We start from the raw sequence: 22,679 nt of genomic DNA on the forward strand, positions 1-22,679 counted from the left end.
GAGCGGAGCCCGTATTCTAAGGGTTCTTAACCCATTTCGACCATTCCCATGCCTAAAACTGCCAGTAGAATAGATTACACAGTGTTTGGCGCGCAAGCCTTTCTGAGGGGTGAATGGTATAGACGAGTGGGTCCGATGAAAGAATAGAGCATTATGGGGTCAAAGCCCCTCGTCTCCAGGGCTCAGAATCGTCACATCAGACACCGACCCTCCCCCACTTCCGGAGAATGTGCCTTTGAACGCGAAAAATCCCCACTGAATATCTGATCCACAGCCATTTTGAGGCTGCTCCGATGGAAAAGCAGCCATTCGGACCCCAACACGATTTTTGATTGTCGATCATGACTAGAATTTAATCATGGACGCCTCCACACTTTCAGGCACCATTGGACAAACCCTGTCTTACCGATCTAAAACGATTAAACAGTAATCTGAACAATGCATATTTTCGTTAGGGTCTTTCCTGAAATGGGCGTTCGGCTCCAAAATGCCGGTAACCAGGCCGATGATCCACACCCCAGCAGTATCGTAAGATAGTCAGTTTCTGGGAAGATAGGGCTGGCTCATGCAGCCCCACAGTGCGATATACCTATTGGGGATATGCACATCCCCAATAAGTATATCATCTGCTTGCACGTATGCCTCACGTCCCTCCGGGAAAACTATGACCCAGGGTACCTGTGATAACTTGATTCAACTTTCTTGGTATGAATCGTTAAGCGCCATTTCCTGCTCATACTCTTTCGAGTTCCACGAATCGCTGAAGGTTTCTTTGCTTTTACTTTTCCTTTCTGTGTTGTAATCCGGAGGAACAGCACGAGATGATAAACTTTCAGGTAAATCAAACGGAATATGTATACGGTCGTTCCATTAAAGGTACATGCCGGGAGAATGGTGTCATACTGTTGTAGTACGCTGGATCATGATAAGGGCTCGTGGATCACAGATGGCATCGTTACTCCGGAGAGATCCGACCGTGCTGAAAGACCACGGACTCTCATCAGTATGCAGATCGTAGATCTTGCCGAATTGAATTTCTGGTGCCCTAAGCTCACCTGCTGCCCACGCTTGTGTGAAGTACTATTTGGGTTGCTAGGGCAAAAGTTGAAATTCGACGAATATCAACGTAGATAAGTCGGTTGCTGCAGATTCCATCTACCCAGCCTGATTCCATAGCAGTCTTCGAGTTCAGTTCAAGCATCATGACCACCATCCAACAACCTATTGCAATCATTGGCTCGGGATGCCGTTTTCCCGGAGGTTCCTCATCACCTTCGAAGTTGTGGGAGCTCCTACACACACCCAGAGATGTTCTCCAGGATTTCCCCGAAGAAAGACTGAAGCTATCGAATTTCTACAATCCAAACAAAAGCTACCATGGGACCACAGACGTCAAAAACAAATCATATCTTCTCTCTGAAGACTGTCGCTTGTTCGACGCTGCATTCTTCAATACCAATCCTCTGGAAGCCGCTTCCATGGACCCTGCGCAACGTATTCTACTGGAAACAGTTTACGAAGCCTTCGAAGCTGCTGGATACACGATGAAGCAGATGCAAGGCTCATTGACTTCTGTTTTCGTTGGTCTCATGTCGGGAGACTACTGGGACATAACAATGCGCGATACCGACACGATGCCCACATACACAGCGCCGGGCATGTCTCGCAGCATCATGTCAAACCGCATCTCGTACGTCTTCGACCTCAGAGGACCATCGATGACGATAGACACGGCATGCTCAAGTTCTCTTGTGGCACTACATCAAGCAGTGCAAAGCCTACAGAGTGGCGAGTCCACCACTGCTGTTGTCGCCGGTGCCAACCTGCTCCTCGACGCTTCGACGTACATCATGGAGACCAAGCTTCAGATGCTCTCGCCTGACTCTCGCTGCCGCATGTGGGACAAGTCAGCCGATGGATATGCCAGAGGGGAGGGCTTTGCAGCAATCCTGCTCAAACCTCTCAGTGCAGCCCTGGCAGATGGCGACGATATCGAATGTGTTATCCGAGGAACGGGGGTCAACTCGGACGGGCGCACGAAAGGAATTGCCATGCCAAGTGCCGAGGCCCAATCTACTCTCATTCGAGATACTTACAAAAGAGCAGGGCTGGACCCTGTGGCTGACAGGTGTCATTATTTCGAGTGCCACGGAACAGGTACTCAAGCAGGGGACCCGATCGAGGCTCGGGCCATTGCCACCACGTTCTTTCCTGAGAACCAGGAGCATGGTGACGAAAGACTATACGTTGGTTCCGTCAAGACTGTCATCGGTCATCTCGAGGGTTGCGCCGGCCTTGCGGGTGTTCTCAAAGCCTCGTTAGCTATGCAGAACCGCACCGTTCCCGCGAATATGCATTTCACAGCTCTGAACCCGGCAGTCGAACCCTTCTACAAGCATCTCAAGATTTTAACATCCTCGATCCCCTGGCCTGAGATTACTACTGGACCTCGGCGTGTCAGTGTCAACAGCTTTGGGTTTGGTGGAACCAATGCCCATGTCATCTTGGAAAGCTACGAAGTCGAGAAGCCAGAAACCACAAGGAGCCTTGCCACAGGACGCTTCTATGGCCCTCTGATTTTCTCAGCCCGTACTGAAACCTCTCTGCATTCAAGCATCAGAAAATATGCCCATTTTGTGAAGTCAAATCCATCGGTTGACCTCGAGAATTTGAGTTGGGTTCTTCAAGAAAAGCGCGACACTTTCCAATTCAAGCATTGTTTCTCCGCGCCCGATCGTGAGAAGTTGCTTGACTACATGGACGAGTTCATCAATAAAGCCGGTTCAGGATCTCTGAGCAGCTTGGTGACCCGAACGCCATTACGAAGCTCGGATGAGACACCCAGAGTTCTTGGGATATTCACCGGCCAAGGTGCACAATGGGCTAGCATGGGAAAGGCGCTACTGGAAAACTGTCAACTGTTTCGCGAGACCATCCAACATTGTGAGGCGTCCTTAGCTGCGCTCGCCGATCCTCCCCCGTGGTCTTTGAAAGCGGAGCTGCTTGCAAATGACGCGTCTCGCATTCGCGAAGCGGCACTCAGTCAGCCTCTCTGCACCGCTCTTCAAATTGCTATGGTGGATCTCGCAACAGCTGCAGGGCTCAGATTCTCCGCCGTCGTGGGCCATTCTTCCGGTGAGATTGCCGCCGCCTACGCAGCAGGAATTCTTTCGTCATCAGATGCCATGGCTATTGCCTACTATAGAGGATTTCATGCCAAGCTTGCTGAGGGAAAGAGCGGGGAACAAGGCGGCATGATGGCTGTAGGCATTTCTTATGCCACAGCACTTGAGATTTGTTCTCAGCCTCAGTGGATAGGGCGCATCGGCCTGGCCGCGAGCAATTCCCCATCCAGCGTTACTCTGTCCGGAGACATGGAAGCGATCAAGGAAGCAAAGGCCATCTTCGATGAGCATAAGACCTTTGCCAGACTGCTCCAGGTTGACACTGCCTACCACTCGCACCACATGCTACCCTGCGCTGGTCCCTATCTGAAATCGCTATCGGCTTGCAACATCAACGTCAATCAGCCAAGGGCCGACTGTATCTGGATCTCAAGTGTCATTGGGGATACCTCGCTGCTCGACAGCAAGCTCGAGGCTCTTACTGGACAGTATTGGGTAGACAACATGGTCAAGCCTGTTCTGTTCTCACAGGCCTTGGAGTTTTCTCTGTCGGGTCGGCGGTCATTCGAGATGGCTGTGGAAATTGGACCTCATCCAGCACTGAAGGGACCGGCACTGCAGGTCTTTAAGTCTGTACTGGGATCATCTCCTCCTTACACTGGCTTCATGCGACGGGGAGAGGACGAAGTTGAAGCATTCTCCAGCGGCGTAGGATTTCTATGGGCCAATCTCGGTCATGCCTCAGTCAACTTTGCTGGATATCGGAAGGCATTCCAAGGTCCCGCTGTATCGAAACCCAAGATGTTGAAGGGTTTGCCATCTTATGCATGGGATCACGACAAGATCTACTGGAAAGAGAGCCGTATCTCTCGGAACCACCGCCTTCGGCTACAGGGGCCGCATGAACTGCTTGGTCGCAGGGCGTCAGACGACTCGGACTACGAAGTTCGTTGGCGCAACTTTCTGCGGCTGAACGAACTCCCCTGGCTTCGCGGTCACGAATTCCAAGGCCAGGCCCTGTTCCCTGCTACAGGTCATGTAGCCATGGCGCTGGAAGCCTCCAGGAAGATAGCTGGTAATCGCGCCGTTCGGCTGTTCGAATTGCGCAATATTTCTTTCCATAAGGCGCTGATCGTAGATGGTGATCAGCCGGGCGTTGAGATTGTCTTCTCACTGCGGGTGCTCAATGACGACCAACAAGCAGACAGGAACACAAAAGATATCCTCCAGGCAGAGTTCACAAGCTATGCGTGCTCGGATGAAACATCTGGCCAGCTGGAGAAAGTCGCCTGTGGGAGCATTGTCTTGCATCTTGGCGAGGGCACTGGCGAGGAGCTACCACGAATTGAGCCTACCGCGCAAAGCCTCACACCTGTTGACACCGACAGAGTTTACTCCGCGCTGGAAGATATCGGCTTGAACTATCATGGGCCGTTCCGAAATATAGCATGTGCTAAGAGGACGAGAGGTCACTGTCAAACATCAGCTGTTTGGCAGAATCATGAGATGGCGGCTGATGAGTATATCATTCATCCGATCCTTCTTGATAGCGCCTTTCAAGCCATGTATGTTGCTCTGACTTCTCCAGCAACCAATGGCATCCTCTGGACGACGTATCTACCATCTTCCATCCAACGCCTCACGGTAGACCCAGCAACGGCTCACAACTATAATTCCCCAGATTTGAAAGCTGATATGGAGGCCTTCGTCACGGAATCTACATCATCCTTTTTCGTTGGAGATGTCAACGTACTTGACCCTACTGAATCCCGTTACAGTGTCCAAGTGGAAGGCTTGCTCTTTAAGGCAATTGCTGAGGCATCTCCTGCAAACGACCGGCCTTTGTTCGCCAAGACTATATGGGATGTCGATATCGCTTGTGGAGCATCTGTTACAGCGGAAAATCAGGACCCAGAGGGGGAGCTGGAGCAGCTATACGCCATCGAGAGGGTAGCTCTGTTCTACCTGCAAGACTTTGTCAGTTCAGTCTCAACGGACGAGGTCAAGGAACTCTCATGGTACCACCAAAGACTTTTCGCTGCCGCCGAGGCTGCGCTCGCTCGAGTTCGCCGCGGTAATAACCCCATGGTAAAGCCAGAGTGGCTGGGCGACTCTCGCGAGACTATTGACGCACTCCACATGAAGTTCCCTGACCAAGTCGACCTTAGGATGATGCAGGCTATCAGCTTGAAGCTCTTGTCCAGCGTCCGCGGCTCAACCCCGATACTGGAGGTGATGCTCCAGGATGATCTACTCTACAGATTCTACCAGGAATGCTGGGGAAATCGAACTCTGAATGCCTATGTCGCACGTGTGGTTCAGCAAATAACGCACAAATACCCTCGCGCCAGATTGCTGGAGATTGGCGCTGGAACCGGCGGCACGACGAGCGGAATCTTGCATGCCGTTGGCAACGCTTATGCCTCTTACACCTATACAGACATCTCATCTGGCTTCTTCGCTAAAGCAGCAGAAAAGCTATCTGACCATACCGAAAAGATGACTTTCAAAGTTCTCGACATCGAAAAGGATCCTGCCGCTCAAGGCTTCACCAAGGGGGCGTACGATGTGGTGATCTGCGTCAACGTGCTTCACGCAACGCGCTCTCTCTCCAATACTCTGGCTCACACGAGATCGCTCCTAAGGCCCGGAGGCTACTTGGTTCTGATGGAAATCACAGCCGATGCCCTCAGGAATCTTTACATCTTTGGGACGTTACCCGGATGGTGGCTCGGTGCGGAAGAAGGCAGGAGCTACGGGCCGTTCGTTTCGGATGTTCAATGGGATTGCCTCCTCAGGCGCTCCGGCTTCTCTGGTGTTGAAACCGTTCTACGGGATTGCCCAGATGTGCTGATGCATGGCGCTTCCGTTATGGTGAGCCAAGCGGTTGATGATACGGTTCGCCTTTTGCGCGAGCCAATGACAGCGCTTTCATCGTTGCCAGAAGAGCGGCTGCTGATTGTTGGTGGAAAAACGCTGCCAGTCTTGAAGATTGTGCGTGCGATTCAGGATCTTCTTGTGTCTTGGAAGTCGCGCACTTCAGTGGTGAATAGCATCGACACCCTGGACATGGAGGATCTTTCGCCGGGCACATCGGTCATATCTCTTACCGAGCTCGACCGGCCATTATTTTCTGAAGCTATGACAGATGATCGACTTAAAAAGCTCCAGGGGCTGTTCAGTCACGCGAAGACAATCCTTTGGGCTACCACCGGCTGTTCTGAAGGACGAAACCCCGAGTCAAACATGACTGTCGGCATCGGACGTGCTCTCCTCACGGAGATGCCCAATCTCACTCTCCAATTTTTGGATGTCAAGAAAATTTCGCACCTCAGGTCGACTATCGTTGTGGAGTATTTCCTCCGTCTGGCTCTCTCTGGTGAACCAGCAGTTGCAAAGGATGATATACTCTGGACGGTTGAGCCTGAGGTAGCTATGGATGGGAGTGCGCTCCTTCTTCCCCGTGTTGTGTCCGACACGGCCGTTAATGACCGGTTCAATGCAAACCGTCGTTTGGTCACGAAGACAGTTTCAGCCAATGACACATGCGTTGAGATCACTACGATGAACTCGGATCAATCGCTGTCCCTGCGGGAGGTGGCAACGCCAGGCAGTCTGACCACGAAAATCATTGATGTGCAATACTCCGTTGCATTTTCAAAAGACTGCAATCTGATTCTTGGGGTAGTACGGGGAACTTCACTATCACTGCTTGCTTTGTCCAGCACCGCAGCCTCGTCGATCAGTGGACTGAAGATGCATATCTCAGTGCCAGATGGCTATCCTTCCCCTCTTCAGCTGATCTCAGATGTAGCCAACCATGCTCTTGCGCTCGAACTGCTAAAGCTTGCCCCAACAGACCGCTCGGTGTTGCTCATCCACGAGGCCCCTGCGCAGCTTGTCGGTGCGTTACGATACAGCGCAGCAGCTAAAGGGATTAGCGTCGTTTTCAGCAACTCGAAAGACACCGCATCAGTGGATGGACACCTACACCTTCATCACCTAGCAACAGAGCGTACAACTCGAAAGAGGATTCCAAGAACTGTTGGGTGTTTCATTGATCTCAGCTCATGTCCATCAACCACGATCCCGCAGTGTCTACCACGAGGATCCGCTGTCTACAGGTTCAGCAACTGTGCAGGAGTCATTTGTTCCCTAGCTACTGTTCCAGTAGAAGAAGCCCTTGCCAATGCCATTGACTGCCCTCTTGGCGAGCCAGACGAAAGAATTGTTGTGGGCGTACAGGACCTAGCAAGAGCTTCTTTTCTCCGCTCCAGCTACCCGAACGTGGTACGTTGGGATCGATCAGAACTTCAAGTCGCTGTTCAACCTTTGGATCCTACCGGCCTCTTCAGACCAGACAAGACATATTTCATGGTCGGCATGACTGGCGAGCTTGGTCTGTCTCTTGCCGGGTGGATGATTGACAACGGCGCCCGTCACGTTGTCCTGATCAGCCGTAGTGCGAGTGTGGATGTTTCGTGGCTGAATGAAATGGCCACACTGGGCGCTATTGTCAAGGTCTATCAGATGGACGTCTCTGACAAGGAGTCTGTACGTTCCGTCTACAACACGGTCCTGAACACTATGCCGCCAATCGCTGGTGTGTGCAATGCTGCGATGGTTCTCAAGGACAATCTATTCGTCAACATGGATGCGAGCTCCCTCAACAGTGTCCTTCTGCCCAAGGTTGTAGGCACCAAAATCCTGGATGAGCTATTCAACGAGCCCAACCTCGACTTCTTCGTCCTCTTCTCCTCTCTTGCTAGCGTGTTCGGCAACGCAGGCCAGTCGAATTACCACGCCGCCAACCTATTCATGAACAGTGTAGCTGCTAAGCGCAGAGCGAAGGGCCTTGCTGCTTCAATCATGCATATTGGCATGATTGCGGATATCGGCTACGTGGCTCGCGCTGGCCGTCAGATTGAGGACCACCTGCGAAAGCTACTGTTCCATCCAATGTCCGAGGTCGATATGCATCACCTGTTCGCAGAGGCAGTCATCAACAGCCGTCCCGAGTGCGAGGGAAACTGGGACATCGTCTCTGGCATTGACCCGTTTGTGGATACGCCTGACGCAAAATCACGACCGCACTTCTACTCCAACCCACGCTTTTCGCACTTCATCCACGAAGATGTTGCATCTAAGCAGCAGGGCACTTCTGTTTCTTCGCCTGCAAGAGACATCAAGCAGACGCTTGACGGAATCACCGTCGAGGAGGATGCGAAGACGGCAATCGAAGAAGCCTTCCTGGCAACCCTTGAGCTTATGCTGCAAATGGCTCCCAACACTGCTGACGCAAATGCTTCGATGCTATCATTGGGTATGGACTCACTTGTGGCTGTTGAGATAAGGACCTGGTTCCTCAAACGCGTTGGTGTCGATATTCCCGTTTTCAAGCTGCTCAGTGGCGATACTGTGGCGGCTCTCTGCAAGGACGCAGCATGCAAATTCATGGCTGCGAAGACCGGTGCACGCTAAATGAAAGTTGTCGCTGATTTACTCTGAGCTTGCAGCCTCTTAGCAACCTCCTGGTAGGCTAAAGGTTTATTAACATTTGTTCGTTCCGGAAATCCATGGACCATAACGACAGATCATGTATGTGTTTTGAGCAATGTCCGTAAATCGTTTTCCATATCCAAAAAGGGTTGGGCGAGGGAGCGGAGAGTTTTTGGAATTCAGGAGTATGAAGTAGTGGATGTGGCTTCGAGGTTTTTTTTTTCTACGGAATTCTTTTACATACTTTCGGCCTTCACTTTAATGTCGTACTTCACCCGAAGTATATTCTATGTCAAGAAAGTTCTCAATGCAGCAATAGCCCGTATGGTAAATCAAATTGTAATTGGCTTCAGCTCTCATATTTCTCTGTGATGTATGATTCCTCAAATACCTCGTATGTTGGCATCAAGAGCGCTACAAAGCCTTATTCCGTGACGCTTGCAACAGCGTGGTAATGGAATTCCGCCCAGTTCTGAGAGCGCTGTCATTGAACCTGCCTTGAGCATTGTCATCAGGCCAACTTTTAGAGAGTGCTGTAATTACCATTCTGGATCCTGTCCCTGAAGCAGTAGAAAGACTCCTTCAGAAATCTTCATCCTCAGGATTTGCGGTTGGACCGTTGCTGAGTAGGAGTCCAACTATGTCTTCACGATCTTGCCATGAAGAACCAAAGAATGCATTGGAATCAGTGCCAGTGTAAGAACCATCATCTCAATGTGACATTCCAGCTGACCAGTCTGGGCAACCCTCAATTCCGTTGATGGCCTTTGTCCCACAGACAGTTCCTCCTCAGTCATAAATCTGCCTTATACGGCACATGCTCTCTCTTAGCGCTTAGAGCGTCATCCCTTTTCGGGTTGGGGAAAGTCGGAGAGGGAGTAAGGAAAAAAGTCAGATGAAGTTGCACAGACCGGGTTTCACAATGCCAACATGCTCGCACGAGTCTGACTGGTTGTACGCAGCTGAGTGATTGAGCGTCCATTTTATACCGTTTTCTACCGTCTTACTTGCTGCGTTGAACGAGCGTAACCCATACAATCCGTCCCAACTTTTCATATGCTGCCGTGAACCGCGCGCCATAATTATAACTTGTCACACCACGGGCCCTTATACTCTCCAGTGAGGTGCAAGACGCACTGGAGATCGCCGCAGCAGTCAGAATGCTTGCTACAGTCACCTGCGGAGAATTTAGTACTGCAAAGACGAATAATTGGGGCATTCCAACTTACCCCACTTGTCGAAGCATCTCTTCTCGATTTCAGACTCTTTTTCAAGGCCAGGCGTCGCCAAGACCATGGAGGTGAAGAGGGCGATGACGGCGAGCTTGAGCTGCATTGTTGCGGATTATTGGTGAGATGTTTGAAAAGGCCTTTCAATCACGGGCTTGAGATGCTGTTGATGATCAATACAGTTGGGAACGACTCTCCTTTAAATAATTTCATCCTCGCCGTTTCCATCACAGGCCCACCACTTCAGCCGGATGACCCGCGACCCAGTGTGCTACCATCTGCCTGAGAAAGGGTAGAAGGATTATCGCGTAGTGCTTCGATGAAAAGGGTAGACGAAAGTAGAGTGGTACTTGGTGTAACTGCGCCGTCTGGCACCGCCTTGTGAGGGCACCTACTGAAACTACTAGAGCTTACCTCTCGACCCTTGCTGGCAGGGCCCTCGTATGTTCGGCATCGCATGGAAAACATCTCACTGGAAACGTGATGCAGCAGATCACTAACACGTTGTTCCGTGTCTGTGCTCAGATCCTTCTGCCGCCTATCGTATTCTTTAGATCTTCTCGCATTATTAGATATTCCCATACTAGCTGCCCACCATATTTGGCCACTGCAGCTTCGGATAAGTAGAGGTGTGGAGATCTTTACTGTTAAGGTTAAAACCCCACATCTGGAACAGCCCCCACACTGGGCGATACGAAGCCCTGCCAAGCCAGAAACAGTATATGCATGGGGGCTAGGGCTAATGGGACCCGCCTCTTGCTGAATTTGAGAGTGAAAGGTGCCTAGCCATCTGTCGAGAGGATTATGCTTGACACGTTACCTCGTCTCAGCCCACGTTCAGCCACGATGTCTCACCTTGAGGGCAGGCGGAGGCCGTAATAGCCGAGACATATCATGACTCGAGGAAGCACCGCATCCAAAACGTTTGGCCTGGGATCGTTCCGCATCATCCCGCTCAAGCTCCATCCTGAAATCCCGGCTGATTACCGCTGTGGGCCTGTGTGAGAGGACTGCTATTTTGGTGAGTGTGGCGGAGCATCCAGGACACAGCTAGACGCCTGACTGCTGTACTTCCCATCGTCTTCCAATGAACATTGGCTCGGCTGATGTCCACGAGCTCTTACAGAAAATGGGTTCCGTATACGATACTCCGCTACTATTCACGTGTCATGATACATTCACACGCATATGCGGTGCTTACGCATTTATCACCTGTATAAACCGCAGCACATGGCCTAATTCACGGTAAAGGCATACATTACGGGGCAAAAGCTGATTGATTGAGACAGGCATCTCCCAGAAAAAGCAGTTTAACCGCCTCTCAACCAACTCCTGAATCGGGCATCATCCATCGACGGCCAAGAGCTGAAAAGGAAAATTCTCAGCAGCTCCAATCCTGCGCTAACCCAGCTATCTAGGCACCTTGGCAAGTGCGAGTCCCATGGTCGCGATCGTACCAGCAGGTCAATCCGGAGCAGCATTCAGTCGTAGTTTTGCATTCGTCTGATGCCCCCCTGGGTGTTAGTGTATGAAGAAAGAAATGGATCCAGTATTCAAAGGAAACTCTTACAAAACTTCGAAAGGCAGGCACGTGCCTGCAGCAGGGCCGACTAATCCTCTAGCTCGCCAGTCGGGGCGGCCAGTGCGGAGGCAAAAAGCAGGGTGAGGACGGAGAACGCGAAACGCATGTTGGAGAGTGATGCTTCGGTTTGAAATTTGAATGGTCGGTGTCTGGGCTGGTGAGAGGATGATTCTCCTGAAAGATGGAGAGGGAGTGGCGTTTTATTTTCATTCTTAAGAGCCTTTGTTGTCTCGCCGACTGCCTGCTACACCGAAGACTGGCTTTGGCATGATGGCTTCCTGTAGACTGTATGGAAGGGATCTCCCAGAATGGTAGCAGGTAGCCTACTCCAACACGGCCAAAATAATCCTGCATGAAGGGCGCTAGTCAATCTTTCCAAACAAAGGAAAAGTAAGGTGACGTGAGATCTCTGTATGGGCACCTTCGAAGTACGCTAGCCGGCTAGCCCGAGATCGTGGAAGATAAGAGTAAACTGTGATAGCTTTTACAAATTCACTGTTCTATTTGGGAAAGAACTGAAGCAATCAGCTGGTTTCTTATGGATATAGTAAGCCGCTAGGCTGACACTCCAGCCTCTCGTCAAGTGATGTGATGGTTTCCATTGGCTGATTCTCGCAGTTTCAACAACGCCCCATTTTTATCGTCCCTGCCCTATCCATTACTCATTGTAACTCCCAGAATGGTATACCGTTTAGCCCCACGTATATGCAACACTGCGGGGCATTACACATGATGGTGCTGTAGTAGAAGAAACACTAGCCCCATTCCTGTCTACCACAGTGCTGGTGAGCGGGGTATTCAAAGCTTTTCCAAGAGAGGCGGGGGATGAGGCCAGATTTGCATGCAGTGGACATCAAGTTGATTGGGAAACAATGTGTAATCTTTGATATGGTATGATGAAACTCTACTTGCACACAGTACCAGCGAATGAGCCTAATCTATGCCCTCATTGACTTGTCTTTATGCACCAAGTGTAGTTCCATGATTTATTGGGATATTGGAGTAGGGAATGACCTCATTCATCTCAGCTATCTAGGGATGTAAGACTTTCCTTTTGGTCAACGGCGCCAAACCGCTTTGTTCGAATAATCAACATCCAGAGAGGCCAAGAGCATACACCCCTCCCCACTTCAGTATCGCCAAGACGAAGAGTTACGGTCCTGAGCACTACGTCCATAGCTACATCATTGCTAGCCGTAGCCTCGTCTGCACAAGTTGGTGAAGAGTCAGATTATGCGAGTTTGTATGATTTCTGATCCGATCATATATTTTGACATTGTCTTCGCTTTGACCATAGCGTCTAGATAGTAACGGACACTTCTGACCCCTTGAGTGAAGCTATGAACAATGCAGCCACCGCCTTGAACGAGAGTACTTCAAACGTTACCAATCACCATCCAGATGTAAAAGACTGAAGCCCGACCATCGGCGAGAACCAAAGGAGCGAAAAGAGGTCTCAAATGGTTCCTTCCATCTTTCTCCAACTTTGTCTCGACCCTTTCTACGTGCACTTCCTGTCACCAGCGTCACGATCATACCAGCAGAGAGCGCTACAGCACTGGTTTGAATTGGTGCATTGCTCTAATCATCCAGCTTTTGTTAGCACATAACATGAAACTTAACATGTATGAAGTCAAAGGATCGACTTACGGCCCTTTGGTTTGCACGCCCTTTCCTGCAAGGACTCCGGCGCCTCATTCGCTGGAGCAGCGAAAGCCGTGGCAAGGAAGAGAGTGATGAGCGGGATGGTGAAGCGCATGTTGAAGGACAATTCTTCGGCTTTGAGAATGCTTGGAAAGATTTGGTGTACTGTGTTCGAGTTGATGGATTTGATGAGGCAGTTCCAATTGAAAGAGAAAGGGAGGCGGATTTTATATTCCCTCTCGGAAAATGTTGACTGCCGGATGATGACCAGGGCTGGGGGAATGCAACCCCAGACCGATACATCGGCAGATGCTACCTCGGTGGTGTCTGACTTCAGTAAGTTGGTGTCCCGCATTGAATTTGGCATGAGAGCTGAGGTTGATATCTTGGCAATGGAATGGAAGGATTCAATGGTCTACTTGGCGCAAAGGATATGGATAGGTAACAGTAAATCCGCCCAGAGTGACGGAAAGCCAACCAGTCATCCAGTATGCCTGAGACCTTAGACCACGAGGGCACAGAGGAACTCTATAGCCGAAGACTAGTGTGAACTTCACTGCAGCCTTTACGTCATAGGGAGTTGACGAAATCTTCTAGACATGAATGTGGAATTGATAATTATGTCTCCCATTTGAGCAAGAAATCAATTTACTATTTGTAAATGTCGAACATTAATTTGCACCAGCATCTGGTAAACCACGGCTCTATCGGGACAGATATGTTCTCTGGAACGACTCGTGAAGGCGTAGCGACAGCTTGGTAGCACAGGATGTTCTCCAAAGGATTCTGTCAGCTTACTTACAGGACGCTTCCGATCGCATTGGCCATTTTCTAGGCCATAGGTACTCATGGAAGTACCTGCCACACTTGATCTTCTTCATCGCCTCAGACACCGCTTACGGATACCCCACATACATATGGCACGCCTGACTTGGCGAAATAGGGCGGGGTACACCTCGAAAAGATGCAAAACGACAGAGATGCGCCTTGAGCAGCACCTTGATGAGAACCTCCTTCCAATTGAAGACAGTAACAAGAAGCTGCACCAATAGCAGACCTCGTATTCCATGGCCTAGAAGCCACACGTATGGCTGTCGGGCCGTTCCGAGCCGCAGAAGCTTTCTTGAACCTTGGCCAGGCTCTGACGCATGCATATACGCGCATATTTACGCTGACGCTGTTACCGTCCGGTCCCGAAAATGCCGTATCTGGCGCTCGTAAGCCCAAGTCAGGATACTTGATCCGAAGCCAAAGAGTTCCGCTTTAACCGACCGTGGCACCTCACCTCTTGGAGCGGCCGAAAATAGGTAAGGCCGGACATTTGCCGATATCGATTCTCAAAAGCATATTCGGAGGATTCGCGTGCTGTTGCACTAGAAGATTGGCACTGCAAGGGGCAGAGGGACCAAAACACTCTCCAAATGATGACCTCCAGCATGTAGGAGATATTCAGACCCTCAAACATCTTCTAGAACGGAGGTGGCAGCCGGCTGTAGATCTCGACGTAGCTCGACGCGAACGTTATGCACAGCATCGTGTAGTCGGGCGGGTTAGTCTTAAAGCACACTTCGACATGCCACTCGTAAGCCGCCGTCAGCCGCGCCATAACCTCTTCGAAGTTCTACCTAGTGCGCTGGCTGCTGCACCTTAGCGTCTGGCTTGGCGCAGTCAGGGTCACCGCCCCGCGCGCCGGCGGCATGAGGTGCTTTTACAGCTCGCACTCGGCCGGCTCGCCCGACGGCTACTTCTGCTGCTCTGGGTGTACATCCGTCTACAGATTGAATGTCATAATACCTCGCTGACTTTGTAGCACGTTGACTAAGGCCAATGAGAGAACGAATCGAATGTCATCAACTCGCAGACGTTCCACTTAGTACCCTGGCTTGATCTTTTGTAGATGTACTAACATCTTTCTAGCTCTATGGCGAGGCTGAGAAGATCTTGGAAATCCCAAATATCAAGGACTTACGGTTGAGCATTTATTATTTTGATTCAGTCGCCATCGCCATCACACCTGCTTCTCGAGAAACGAATCAGCGAAGGAAAATAAAATTCCCGTTTCAAACAAGCTTAGTCCCCTTTTCTTAATAGCGTTATGGAGGATCTCGTCAATGATCGAGCAGACTATGGGTTCTTCCACCAGTCGCATTTTCACGGTTCAGATTCAAGTCATTCCCACATATTACCGAGCTGTAGATGGCGGTATGTGGGCGGGAATATACTTTTCACCAAGTCAATATAGGTAATTTAATTATATCTTAGCGCGAAACTGCAGGCTATAATGTCTATAAGAAGTTCGCTCGCTTTTAGTGCAGCCACCAAATCTCGTATTTGTATATTTTGGCGCAACTCCCGATCTCCATGCGACAGCAGCTCCGCACCAATCACGACTAGTCGTCTCAGATTTGCAACGCCCCTTCTATCCCTTTCCGTGTAGGTACAAACTCCTATCGAGATGCATCACTTGACCCTACCGCTTTCCTCTTTTCTTTCACAATAGCTCGTGCTCAGGCCAGTTAATACCAGGATGCTAAGCTTTTTAAAGAAGCTTGTCTGCACTGTAGATATAAGTCCCTCTCTTACTAAATTTTGGCACACTAAAGCTCTCGTGCAGCTCAGAACTAGATCTCATGCGGGGCAACTTCGGGGGTTTCCACAGCCATTGTGTGGCTGAATATCATGTTCCCGCAGTACACAGCGGAATACGGACGCCTCGAGGTCTCGATCGTGATGCGAGTCGCGTTGTGGCTGCAGTTCACACCACCTTCCTAATGGCTTGTTTCAGGGTCCAGCTGACCATCGCCACGGAAAACTTTCTTAGCGATGCCTGCTTTGATTCTAACGTGGGTGAATGGTACCATGCCAGTGAGTACGACGATGATGTATAAATGCAGTTGGGAGTAGCTTCAACTACTTGCTTTTCCCTTCAGCATACTCCCTCCTCAACTTCAGTCTCGCTCCAGAATTTCAAGATTCGCCTGGCTTCCTCTCAAGATGGTCAAAGTCTCCTCTCTCGTTGCTGCCAGCATTGGCATAGCATATACTGCTGCTGCTCCCGCAGACCTCGTTGAACGTGCTGGATGCACCTTCACTGACGCCGCTTCCGCTATCAGCGGCAAGACTGGATGCACCACCATTACCTTGAATGGTATTGCCGTTCCTGCAGGAACCACACTGGACCTCACCGGTCTCCAGGCCGGCACCAGCGTCATCTTCCAGGGCACTACTACCTTTGGCCACAAGCAATGGGAGGGTCCGCTAATCTCAATCTCGGGTACCAATATCAAGGTATCCGGAGCATCTGGCCATGTCATCGACGGCAATGGTGCTGCGTGGTGGGACGGCGAGGGCAGCAACAGCAAAACCAACATCAAGCCCAAGTTTTTCTACGCGCATAATCTTAAGGGGAAGTCTTCGATCAAAGGGTTACACGTCAAGAACACGCCTGTCCAAGGCTTCTCGATCGATGGGTCCTCCGGTCTCACCTTGGATTCCATTACCATCGACAATTCCGCCGGTGCCTCGCTTGGTCACAACACCGACGGTTTCGACATTGGCGACTCCTCAGACATCACCATTTCCAACTCCCATGTGACCAATCAAGACGACTGTCTTGCTGTCAACTCAGGCACCAATATCAAGTTCATTGGCAACACTTGTATTGGCGGCCATGGAATCTCCATTGGATCTGTCGGTGGTCGCTCGAACAACGTTGTGAACGGCGTGACTGTTCAGAATTGTAATATCCAGGACTCTGAAAACGGCGTTCGTATTAAGACTGTGTCCGGTGCTACCGGAAGCGTAACTCGTAAGATACCACCTCCATTTACTATACAGCGCTGACGTCCTTGTAGAGGTTACCTATGACGGGATCGTTCTCAGCAATATCGCCAAATATGGGCTAGTCATTCAGCAGGACTACGAGAATGGGAAGCCTACTGGCACACCTACGGCGGGCGTTCCGATCACGCATCTTACTCTGCACAACATTACGGGCACTGTGGAATCGACTGGGTTTAACAAATACATTCTCTGTGCTTCTGGTGCTTGCAGCTCTTGGACGACCAGCCTCATTAATATCCATGGTGGTAAGACAAGCACCGCATGTACTGGAATTCCCAGCGGCTCAGGCATTACTTGCTAAGCGACCTGAATGGAGGTATCGATTGGAGAGAGCCTGTCATTTATTCAAGTTTGTATGAAAGAAATTTCAGTTGAATCACTTGTCATCAGACCCTTAAAAAGTGTGAGAAATAACGTCTCGCTCGAAACATTAAAGAGCCAATGCTTATTACAACGACCCACGCTCAACTTTACCAACAAAGCACACCAACCTCCATATGCCGCTCGTATAAGCACTTTCCGGCCACAATCCATCCCCAACCAAAGACGCCAACGCCACTTCTACCTGCTGAGACCACAGCAGGCCCAGCAAACCATGGTCCCGTGACTTTTGCCCCTGTGGATTCGACAAGGCAGTGTACACAAAACGGCTGTCCGAGTGTCTCCAAATGGGGGAGTAATCGACCCCTGGCCAATCATACCTAGCAAAGGTCATGATTCAGATATTTGAAATTCCAATTCGTATCCTCTGAGCGAGTGGCCTGAATCTTGCGCTGCCCAAGGGTCTCGGTGTGTGAAAAATCGCATTAACCCCCTTTCGGCAAGACTAGCTCCGATGAGGACATGCCACCACAGATGGTCACACTCTCTTTTTCAGAGACTTGGTTCTTGCAAAGAAGCACCAATTTCGCCTGTGGGTTGGTGCAATTGGCGTCTTGAGCTCCTGACTTGGACTTGCCGCTTTTCTGCCACACCCTGACGTTGTCGTTGGGCGATATCTCGTATGCCAGAGCAGCCCTCATGCCGCTGACACCCTGTGGGTGAATGGCTTTCACTGTGTTGTTGACCTCTTCTATTATTGGCTACTCGAGATGTCTAAATTAGCTGCGGTCGTACACTCTGCCATCGCTGTAAGGGCCTCCGTGGAGTGAGATCGGGGGGCGGAGCGCGACGTGCACTTTCTCGTGCCCTTCGTCCACCTGCCTCTCGACAAATGCCTACGACATCATTTCCCAAAAGCACTTATAGTACGAATTAAACTCGAGATACTGGGCCCAAGGGTGGTAACTGATCTCTGGCGTGACGGCCATTTCGATGGTAGTCCAGCCGTAACGTTGGGCGATGAGCTTGCTCTCGTTGAGACCGACACCTGACCAGACCATGGCTCTGTTATGGGGGATGCTGCCGATGTAGGAACGTGCTTGCGCGGGCGTTGCAATGACCGGGATAACAGTTCCGTCCTCGAGAGTTACGTTGGTGCCGTTTACGTAAGCCAAAAAGGTGCCATTGGTAATCCAAATTCCGTCATTAACAATTGGGGTATTACAGGCAGTATAGTTGGAGGCATCGTTGTAGGCGCTGCGCATATGAAGGGGCTGCTGCGTTGGAGCCTGAATGGTGGTTCGAAATAGAAACGAAAACGCAAAGACAAGTCTCAGCAAAGTGCAGAGACCACCGTGACCCAGGAGAATTTTCGTGATGCCGGATAATATGAAGCGAGATAGACCTTTAGGCTTTGCTGCTTGGAAAAGATGTCCTTCCTCAGGTGCGAACTGACAAGACATATGTACTTTTCCTGTGCAAGACCACATTTCCTTCCGTCGTCTTCGTCTACATTATCACATTCCCATGGATCTGACAACTGAGCACAGTGAGCTCTGGCTATGCCGCTCGTCTAGATACGAACTCAACAATCCATGCCAATGGCTGGGATTCACGGTACCTGATGCCGTTGAGTTGCATTCTTACCATATTAGGAATGCCATGTAGACTTGTCAGATAAACCTAAAGTAAGGAGGCTTTCGATCAACCGAGCGTGGGACGGGCCGATCCGCAAGTGAATTGATGAGCCTTTCCCTTTTCGGTAAGCCAATATTTGTACGATCTTCCTCGTATCTTCCTCGTATATATAGACGATTTTAGACGAATTTGTTGGTAGATTTTAGCACTGCTCGTTAAGGCTTGGCAAGAACGTCAACACGAGCTTTACTTCAGGCTCGCAGACGGAGCACTGAGCAATTATCGAGTGGTCCTTGAATATGATGTAGTGCTGACTTGGCAACGACAGTCTCTTTTCGTCCCTCACCGCGCTGGGGTGTTCGAGTGCGAGCATCATGCTTGCTGTTTAGCCCACCGACGCACGATCCCCGTAGCGCGTATATCTTATAGCTCAGCTTCTCATCGCATTCCTTTTGTTATTATCGCCTCTCTTCGAAATTCAGCAAGCCTCGACCTCACCGGTGATTCCGGCCTGGGGACTTTTGAACAGAAGAAAACAGTGGGGCGAAAAGAACAGGCGTTGGACAATATGCTACGGTAAATTATACAGCGCCTCAAAGTCCACAGCCTGTCAGGAGAGGTGGAAGACTATCGACCAACGAGTTGTGAGTTGATTCCTGTCTCTCTTATGGGGGTAATGCCTTCTCGTCTCTGCTCAGGAGTTGAAATCTCGAATTTTTCACATATACTCTACTAACATATACCAGGATCCAGGCGGTTTGATGTAGTTTATTGCAATATCATACGATGGCAATTCCCATTTAATGAGAACAGCTGGGTGATATTCATTACGTCACGACCTGAAACAATCATCTTGCCATGCGGGAGTAAGTGGAGGCAGGCTTCGGCTGATTAGAAAAGAAGACAACGTACGATGAGCTCGATGACATCTCCGGCATCATCTCACTGGTGGAGAAGTACTCGGGGTAGCCGACAGATCCACTCAAATGATTCGTCGCCGACACAACCCATGTTTTTCGTGGCGCTTGCCGAGCATCTTATTCATAATTTTAATAATGAAGCTGAGATTTTCTCATCTTCTTACGTTCTCGTGCTTGAACGAGTGAGACTGAGACCTGCAGGTGCGGCTGCACAGATGCGAGTGAAGCGCTTGGCGGCGGCTGTTGCGACTGAACATGCATCGTCGCCGAATGAGCATGTCCTATCTATAATATCAGCACGGATATGTAGAATCCTTTTATTATTAGTTTATCTTGATATAACGCCATTTTGACAACATCTGTCGACTGTATGGCCAAGTTTCAGTCATTCACAGTTTCAAGTAATACGTTTTTTTGTAAAAAGAAAAAGGTTAGCATATTGCTATTATTTCTTGTTCTGTGTGATCCAAACTTTTAACGTGAAAGTTTTGTTAAGAGCGGGAATCCGTAGCGGAATTTTAGAAGGTCACCATGAACGAAGACCTGTGAAACCCAACCTCGGGCTCCCTGACGTGATCGAAACACAGGGTCGCACAGAGCCGCATCGGCTAGTGTAAGCAGCCATGACCAACATCGACAGGTAGCTCAACCAGATGGTCGTATATTCAACACAGCTTCTCCACCGGTCACCTTGGCGGCAGGGGAAACACACCTAGGAGCAGCGGGACTTCCAGCTCGCCACTTTCCTCGAGGCTTTCAGGCCGGATATGATGACTGCAACGTAGGCTTCATGCTTAATTAGCCAAAGAAAAGGAAAATTACGAGATGTACGCTGACAGCATACCAGTCGTACGATACGGGACATCCGCCAGTCAGCCGGACGAGGTGCAGTAGTCTGTTAACGAAGTGCCTGCACACGCCAGTGCAAAGAGCGGTGGCCTTCTACCGTATCAGAGTTATGCGGGGTCTAGACACAGAGAAGTATGCCTGGTGGCTTCGATGCGGGGCTCATGATGAGCACAGGATGATGAAGGATCGTTCAGACAGCGGCAGGAAGCCGTACCGCTCTTCAGACCAACGATTAAAGTTGTTCTGCTTAGATTCTGTGTGAAACCCCAAATTATGCAGAAAGCCAGCCAGGGAATCCAAATATGAGTCAGATTACAAGCAAACTTTAATGATAAATCACTTTTCAAGAAGAGAAGGTACCTTACTTTACAACACACTGCAAATAAATGGTCGTATAGTCAAGAAGTCTCCTCGATAGGTTCACGCTTTGATAATGTTTCCAGCTGATGAAATGTACACATGCAAGAACTTCAGGCAGGGAAACGCGAAATAAATTTAGTCTAAAGTTCTAATGCAGGCAGCTACTGATCCATCCGATAGTATGCTGATTTCCCAACCCATCTGTCTATCTCTAAAAGCTGTGATCAGAAACCTTCGGCTCCCACGCTCCAGTATTACCCTCCTTTATCAGCGAGTGGACGATTGCCGGGCCCATGACGCTGCCGGCTGCCATGGCCATGACCAAGGCCTTCATGGGATTTCCTACATCACCCACGGCGTAGCAGCCAGGAACATTGGTCTCCTGGAACGGACCGCTCGTCTTGATCTCCCCTCCGCTGGGACTGAGCTCCAAGCCAAGCTCCTCGAAACCGCCGACGTTGGCCGAGGTGCGGGGATGGTAGGCCAAGAATGCGTGTGTTGTGGAATCGTCGTCGGGGAAGTACAGAGTAATGCCACCGACGCTGCCCTCCTCGTCTTCGGCGCGGACGGGAGCGACCTTGGAAGTCTTCCGTGTGTCGATCGTGTAGTTGAGTGCGGTGGAGGGAAGGACGGACTGTACCTCCGCGGCGACCTCCTCGGAGCCGTTGGTGTAGATGACGATGCTGCCGACGAACTGGCGAGCCATGGAGGCTAGCATCACACACATTTCTTTGTTGCTCAGCAAATCTGTGGCCAGCACGCCGGCAGAAGCAGCACCCGTCTCTTCGAAACCGTGGCAGAACATGCAGTGATGTCTGTGTCATGTCAGGTTATCAATTTTCCTCGAACAGAGATGGGCTCTTCGCACTCACATCGACTTTCCCCAGCACTCAGCAAAGCCCGGAATATCAGGAAACATGTCTTTCACTCCCATGGCTAGGACTAACCTGTCGCCAAACCATTCCGCGCCGGATGCGTCAACGGCCTTGAACTTGCCGTCTGATTGCTTCGATAGGGATGTGACGACCTTCGATACCCATTGGGTCGTGTTGTAGCGGCCCTCGAGAAGCTCCTTGCGTGCGGCGGCGCGGAGGTTGGCCGGGTCTTGGTGATCCCAAGTGAGGAGATTGTGGAGACGTTTTGCTGGCTTGTTGCGAAAGACACCTGAATCGAAGACTACGGTGGATCGGCGAGCGCGAGCAAGGGCGAGGGCAGCGGAAAGACCGGCGCCGACGATCAGGACATCGACTGCGTTAGAGCTTGGCAAGGGTGACATGGTGGTGATGATAATGGACGTGGCTGCCGCTCTTGTGGGACCTATTGACCTATCCTAGTTGCTACTGCATTTCCGACATTTAAAAAAGCGCAGTCGCAGACTATGTGGAGAGCCCTAACAAAGGCGCTGACTTTTGCGGGGACTTAGGGTTCTCGGTACTTCCATTTCGGGGACTTTTACGTATGGGGGCCACTGCGAAACAGGAGCCGCGAGTCTGGACGCACAAAGCCTCCGGCTACGACATCGGACGCAGGCTGTGCGACCTGGACTTGATAGATGTGTTCCTAAGTTGCGAGGCTGTGGAACACAAGCCCTATGCATGCAACTCTCAGCGCGTGTTTTGTGGCACGTAGTACAGAGACGTGCGATGTGACCGGATTAAAATCTTCGTAA

At 50.5% G+C, this 22,679-nt stretch overlaps 5 protein-coding genes across 5 annotated transcripts; 2 read left to right on the top strand and 3 right to left on the bottom strand.

The window, feature by feature from the left end:
* Nucleotides 1–1,478: 1,478 nt before the first annotated feature.
* LTHEOB_3833 (Beta-ketoacyl synthase) lies at nucleotides 1,479–8,606 on the top strand (the record flags this gene model as incomplete). The annotated part of the gene is made up of 2 exons (XM_035512800.1): nucleotides 1,479–7,029; nucleotides 7,435–8,606. The coding sequence occupies 2 exons, from the start codon at nucleotides 1,479–1,481 to the stop codon at nucleotides 8,604–8,606; spliced, it is 6,723 nt and encodes a 2,240-aa protein (XP_035375226.1).
* Nucleotides 8,607–9,706: 1,100 nt separating this feature from the next.
* On the bottom strand, nucleotides 9,707–9,959 carry LTHEOB_3834 (O-superfamily protein; the record flags this gene model as incomplete). The annotated part of the gene is made up of 2 exons (XM_035512801.1): nucleotides 9,707–9,801; nucleotides 9,854–9,959. 2 exons carry the CDS (start codon nucleotides 9,957–9,959, stop codon nucleotides 9,707–9,709), a joined length of 201 nt encoding a protein of 66 aa, XP_035375227.1.
* A 6,114-nt stretch (nucleotides 9,960–16,073) lies between these two features.
* Nucleotides 16,074–17,223, top strand: LTHEOB_3835 (Endopolygalacturonase; the record flags this gene model as incomplete). The annotated part of the gene is made up of 2 exons (XM_035512802.1): nucleotides 16,074–16,887; nucleotides 16,934–17,223. 2 exons carry the CDS (start codon nucleotides 16,074–16,076, stop codon nucleotides 17,221–17,223), a joined length of 1,104 nt encoding a protein of 367 aa, XP_035375228.1.
* Nucleotides 17,224–18,139: 916 nt separating this feature from the next.
* On the bottom strand, nucleotides 18,140–18,508 carry LTHEOB_3836 (uncharacterized protein; the record flags this gene model as incomplete). Its single annotated transcript, XM_035512803.1, has 1 exon — nucleotides 18,140–18,508. The coding sequence occupies one exon, from the start codon at nucleotides 18,506–18,508 to the stop codon at nucleotides 18,140–18,142; it is 369 nt and encodes a 122-aa protein (XP_035375229.1).
* A 2,713-nt stretch (nucleotides 18,509–21,221) lies between these two features.
* Nucleotides 21,222–22,286, bottom strand: LTHEOB_3837 (Pyridine nucleotide-disulfide oxidoreductase class-2; the record flags this gene model as incomplete). The annotated part of the gene is made up of 2 exons (XM_035512804.1): nucleotides 21,222–21,825; nucleotides 21,883–22,286. 2 exons carry the CDS (start codon nucleotides 22,284–22,286, stop codon nucleotides 21,222–21,224), a joined length of 1,008 nt encoding a protein of 335 aa, XP_035375230.1.
* Nucleotides 22,287–22,679: the final 393 nt, after the last annotated feature.

This window comes from Lasiodiplodia theobromae, assembly GCF_012971845.1.
Source record: "Lasiodiplodia theobromae strain AM2As chromosome Unknown scaffold_10, whole genome shotgun sequence".
Classification (NCBI taxonomy): Eukaryota; Fungi; Ascomycota; class Dothideomycetes; order Botryosphaeriales; family Botryosphaeriaceae; genus Lasiodiplodia; species Lasiodiplodia theobromae.